Source organism: Sinocyclocheilus rhinocerous, unplaced genomic scaffold, assembly GCF_001515625.1.
Source record: "Sinocyclocheilus rhinocerous isolate Xijiao unplaced genomic scaffold, SAMN03320098_v1.1 scaffold1939, whole genome shotgun sequence".
NCBI lineage: Eukaryota > Metazoa > Chordata > Actinopteri > Cypriniformes > Cyprinidae > Sinocyclocheilus > Sinocyclocheilus rhinocerous.
Window position 1 is genome coordinate 9843 of NW_015630547.1, and position 4266 is coordinate 14108.

A 4266-nucleotide genomic window follows, 5' to 3' on the forward strand; every position below is an offset into this window, starting at 1 on the left:
GTCTAAGGCACGAAACTCCAGGGCTGAAAATGAGTCCCACTCCGGCTCTGCTTCTCCGGGAAAGTCAGACCTCGCGTTCGCGGGACAGCACTGGAGAAATCTTCCAACTGAACCATAGCTAAGGTTTATCCAAAAAAGTCGCTAGGTTTGTCAGTATGAATATTCTATGGAAAAAAGCCGCTAAAAGGGTCTGAAAGTTGCTAAATCTAGTGCTAAAGTCGCGCTCGTGTGTGTGAGACGCGGGAGCTGATGGCAGGGGCCGGTGGATATTTGTGGCGGTCAGTGTGGATATTGTGGATTAGTTCTCCTGTGTCATCACGTTCTATTAGTTAGGAACTTTCACGCTTAGTAACACATACAGCTGTTCCCTCACCACAGTGCAACAGTGAAAAGGGACCCCTTTCAAACAGTGTCGCGTTCCGCACGTTGTTTAAGCGACATACTGCGGAATTTTAAAAATTCATATCATAACAAAAATAAACACCGGTATTCGGTATGAACCGGTATACCGCCCAGCACTAGAAATAAGCATAATTTCTTGTCAGATGCTAATGGAAGTAAGCAAAGCTTGCATCAGTATATTTATCTACGTTTGTAGTGCACATTTGTGAGATACTCCAACACACACACACACACACAGGAAGGAGGATGAGATCAGGTGATCTGTATGATGATAACTCATCATGTGTGTGTGATTGAGTGTATTGTAGAGGCTGGACCTGTGTCGGTTGCGCTCCTCTCTCTCGATGCGCTGCAGTCGCTCCTCTCGCTCCAGCCGTCGTCTCTCTCTCTCCGCCGCCAGAGATTCCTGATGCTGCCGGTACGAGGACGACAGCAGGCCGCCCAGAGCAGGCCTAAAACACCATCATTACTATCAACACTCTGCATTCTCTATTTCTATTAAGCTAATATTTCAATAATTTAACAACATATGTATATCGAATGTTCACGCTCACATGACATTCAACACGTAAAAATTACTTCATATTATTTAAGTATGTTTTATTTCGATTGTTTTTGTCAAAATTGATTTAATTTCACATTTTATGATTTAATTATTTACTTTTCATCAACCTAGCCCCGCCCCTGCGTTTATTGCATTAAATATTTTTAACGCATTAAACTGAAAAAAATTAATCGCCTGCGTTGAGCTAATTTTGACACACACACACACATAAATGTATGTATATTAAATTATAATTCTACTGATAATATATTAATGTTATACAATAAATTATAATATATAAGTAAATAATACTGGTAATATAATAATAATAATAATAGTCTGTAAATAATACAAGATATAATATAATATAATATAATATTGACACAGTTGTTGAACTAAACTGAATAAACACTAGAGGTGAAGAGGTGCTTACAGCTGAAACTGAATTAGTTTCATAACTGATGAACATTGACACTATTCCTGTTTATTAATGTGAAGCTGCTGAGAATCGATCTGTATTGTATACACTGCTGTATAGAAGTGAATGTGAATAGACAGAAGAAGAGTAGCACTGAGCTCACCGGTCATTGTGTTGTTTGGCTGCTGTGGATGAAGAACTTACAGCAGAGAACGACCTGAGAGAAACCACAGACAGAAAGACAGAGTGAGTGCTAATGAAGACTCGATTCAGAAACCATCATCAGACGCCGGGAGCTTCAGGAGCGATGTGTGACGCCGTTCAACATCAAGCATAACGTGACGCATTCACACAGGGAACAGAAGCAGTGCTGATCATCAGCGGATCAGCAGATCCGCTGGAGACACACGTGAGCAGGTGCATCATGGGATACGAGGCGTCTACCTGCTGCTCTTCTGATCCTGCTGCTCCTGCAGATCGTAGGAGAACAGGAAGAAGGGCGAGTGGGGCAGGTACGGCATGTGGGCGGAGCCTCGCAGCGGAGGGCTGATCTCATTGGACGGCGGGACGCTGACAGACGACCGGCGCTGTGCCAACAGATTGGCCAGGAGCGACGGCTGGGTGGAGTCAGGAGGGGGTGGGGTCTCTGGGGCCTTCCTCGGCTCCGCCTCCTCCTCCTCAGGTGTGAGTTTGCTGCTGTGCTCTGATCTGCTAAAGAACGGCATCATGGGTAAAATAAAACAGGGACTTGTGTTTGTTTTATTGTATGTTCCTGGAGACAGCGTTAAAACCAACCTGCCACCACAAACACACGTGTGTTGTCCTGCTAACTAATCAGCTACATAATATTGATTATGCATAATATAATAACACAATAAATAATACTTAATACTGATAATATATGAAATAATAATATGCGAGTATGTAGAAAACACATCAAATAATAATATATAACAATATATATGCAAATGATACATAATACTGATTATATATATAATAATATATTAAATAATAATATATGAAAATAATACATAACAACACATGTAAATAAATATATGTAAATTATATATAATCTGATAATATATTAAATAATAATATAACAAAAGTACGTAATTAAAATGTTTAAAAAACATTATTATATGTAAATACATATATGTAAACAATACATTATATTGATGACATAATATACTGTAAATATATTTAAATAACACATAATCTGATAATATACTGAATAATAATGTAATATAATATAGATTATATAATATAATGTATTATATAGAAGTATGTAAATAATAAATAACATAATTTATAAAATAATATATATAAATACAAATAAAATAATAATACATAAAATAATGGAAATATGTATAATATATGTAAATAAATGTATGTGAACTATTAATAGTACTGTTAACAAAAAATAACAATATAGTATGATATATAATAATATAGATGTAAAATGTAAATAATACATTGAATAATCATATATAACATATATGTGAATAAATATATGTCCATAATAGAATAGAATAGAATAGAATGGAATGGAACAGAACAGAATGTAATAGAATATAATAGAATGGAATGGGATAGAATAGAATAGAATGGAACGGAACAGAATAGAATGGAATAGATAGAATAGAATAGAATAGTATAGCATAGAATAGAATAGAACAGAATGTAATAGAATATAATAGAATAGAATGGAACAGAACAGAATGTAATAGAATATAATAGAATGGAATGGGATAGAATAGAATGGAACGGAACGGAACAGAATAGAATGGAATAGATAGAATAGAATAGAATAGTATAGCATAGAATAGAATAGAACACAGAACAGAATAGAACAGAACAATAGAATAGAACAGAACAGAATAGAACTATAGAATAGCACAGAGGAATGGGATAGAATAGAATAGAACAGAATAGAACAGAATAGATAGAATAGAATAGTATAGCATAGAATAGAATAGAACGGAATGGAATAGAACAGAATAGAATAGAATAGAAATTGATCAGCTTGTTAGCACAAACTAACTGAAACACAAAGTTAGAGAAAGTGAATTTGAGCAGTTATAGTTTTGGTAATATGAGGTGATATATAATTTAAAAGACATAAATTGCAAATGCTAAGTATATATCAGTGATGTAGGATTTGTAATTAGTCGTTTAGGGCTCCTAAAGAGGGGAAGTTTAATGGTGTGGTAAGAATTTGTCTTGACAACAACGTTTATCGTTTGGTGTTCAGCAGTGAGTGACACATTTATCATAAAAAGATCCTCTAACTCTTCCTCAGCAGAGGTCACAGGTCAAACTGTGAATCTGACGGAGCACAAGACGTCTGTGACTGTGACTCAAGAACCAGCACACGTGGAAACATCCCGCTCTCTGCACTAAAATACCTGACCATACTGAGATTAGAAGGGTTCATTTCCCCCTCATCATCATCATCATCATCTGAAGCCGACTCAGTGACAGGAGTTTCCTCCTCATCCTCTTCTCTGCAGAGAAACCACAAACACCAGCCATGCAAAACACAGCAGCACAGAAACCACAGAGAGAGCGGCAGTGAACAGGCAGAACAAAACCAGTGTGACCATCATCATCATCAGTCGGTCAGTCCATCATGAGAGCAGCTCGTGAGCAAACACACACGTGAATGAGTGACTGATACAGTCTGATAAATATTCATAGCTGAACTGTGGAGGGTGTTTGAGATTTAAACAGCTCATTTACATCATACACCAAAATTTTATTAAAGACAAAAAAACATTAAGGAAAGTTTGAATTTTCTATCCATTATATAGAGTGAACGTGACTGCTATGTTATTAACTAAAATGAAAACAGTTAAAGCATTTATGTTACTTGAAACAAAATAAATGTAAACTGAAATAAAAT

At 36.1% G+C, this 4266-nt stretch overlaps 2 protein-coding genes across 2 annotated transcripts in view; both read right to left on the bottom strand.

Moving 5' to 3' along the window:
* Positions 1 to 719: 719 nt before the first annotated feature.
* Positions 720 to 2159, bottom strand: LOC107740552 (FH1/FH2 domain-containing protein 3-like; the record flags this gene model as incomplete). Its single annotated transcript, XM_016552997.1, has 3 exons — positions 1809 to 2159; positions 1528 to 1581; positions 720 to 854 (listed from the first exon to the last, which is right to left on the bottom strand). Coding segments are annotated over exons 1-3 (473 nt in total), but the record flags the coding sequence as incomplete, so codon positions are not given.
* A 1377-nt stretch (positions 2160 to 3536) lies between these two features.
* The window catches only part of LOC107740553 (activating signal cointegrator 1 complex subunit 3-like), a 169846-nt gene continuing 169116 nt past the window's right edge, over positions 3537 to 4266 (bottom strand). The window contains exon 24 of the mRNA XM_016552999.1: positions 3537 to 3545. Coding sequence (XP_016408485.1) covers positions 3537 to 3545 — 9 coding nt within the window. The remainder of the gene's footprint in view (positions 3546 to 4266) is intronic.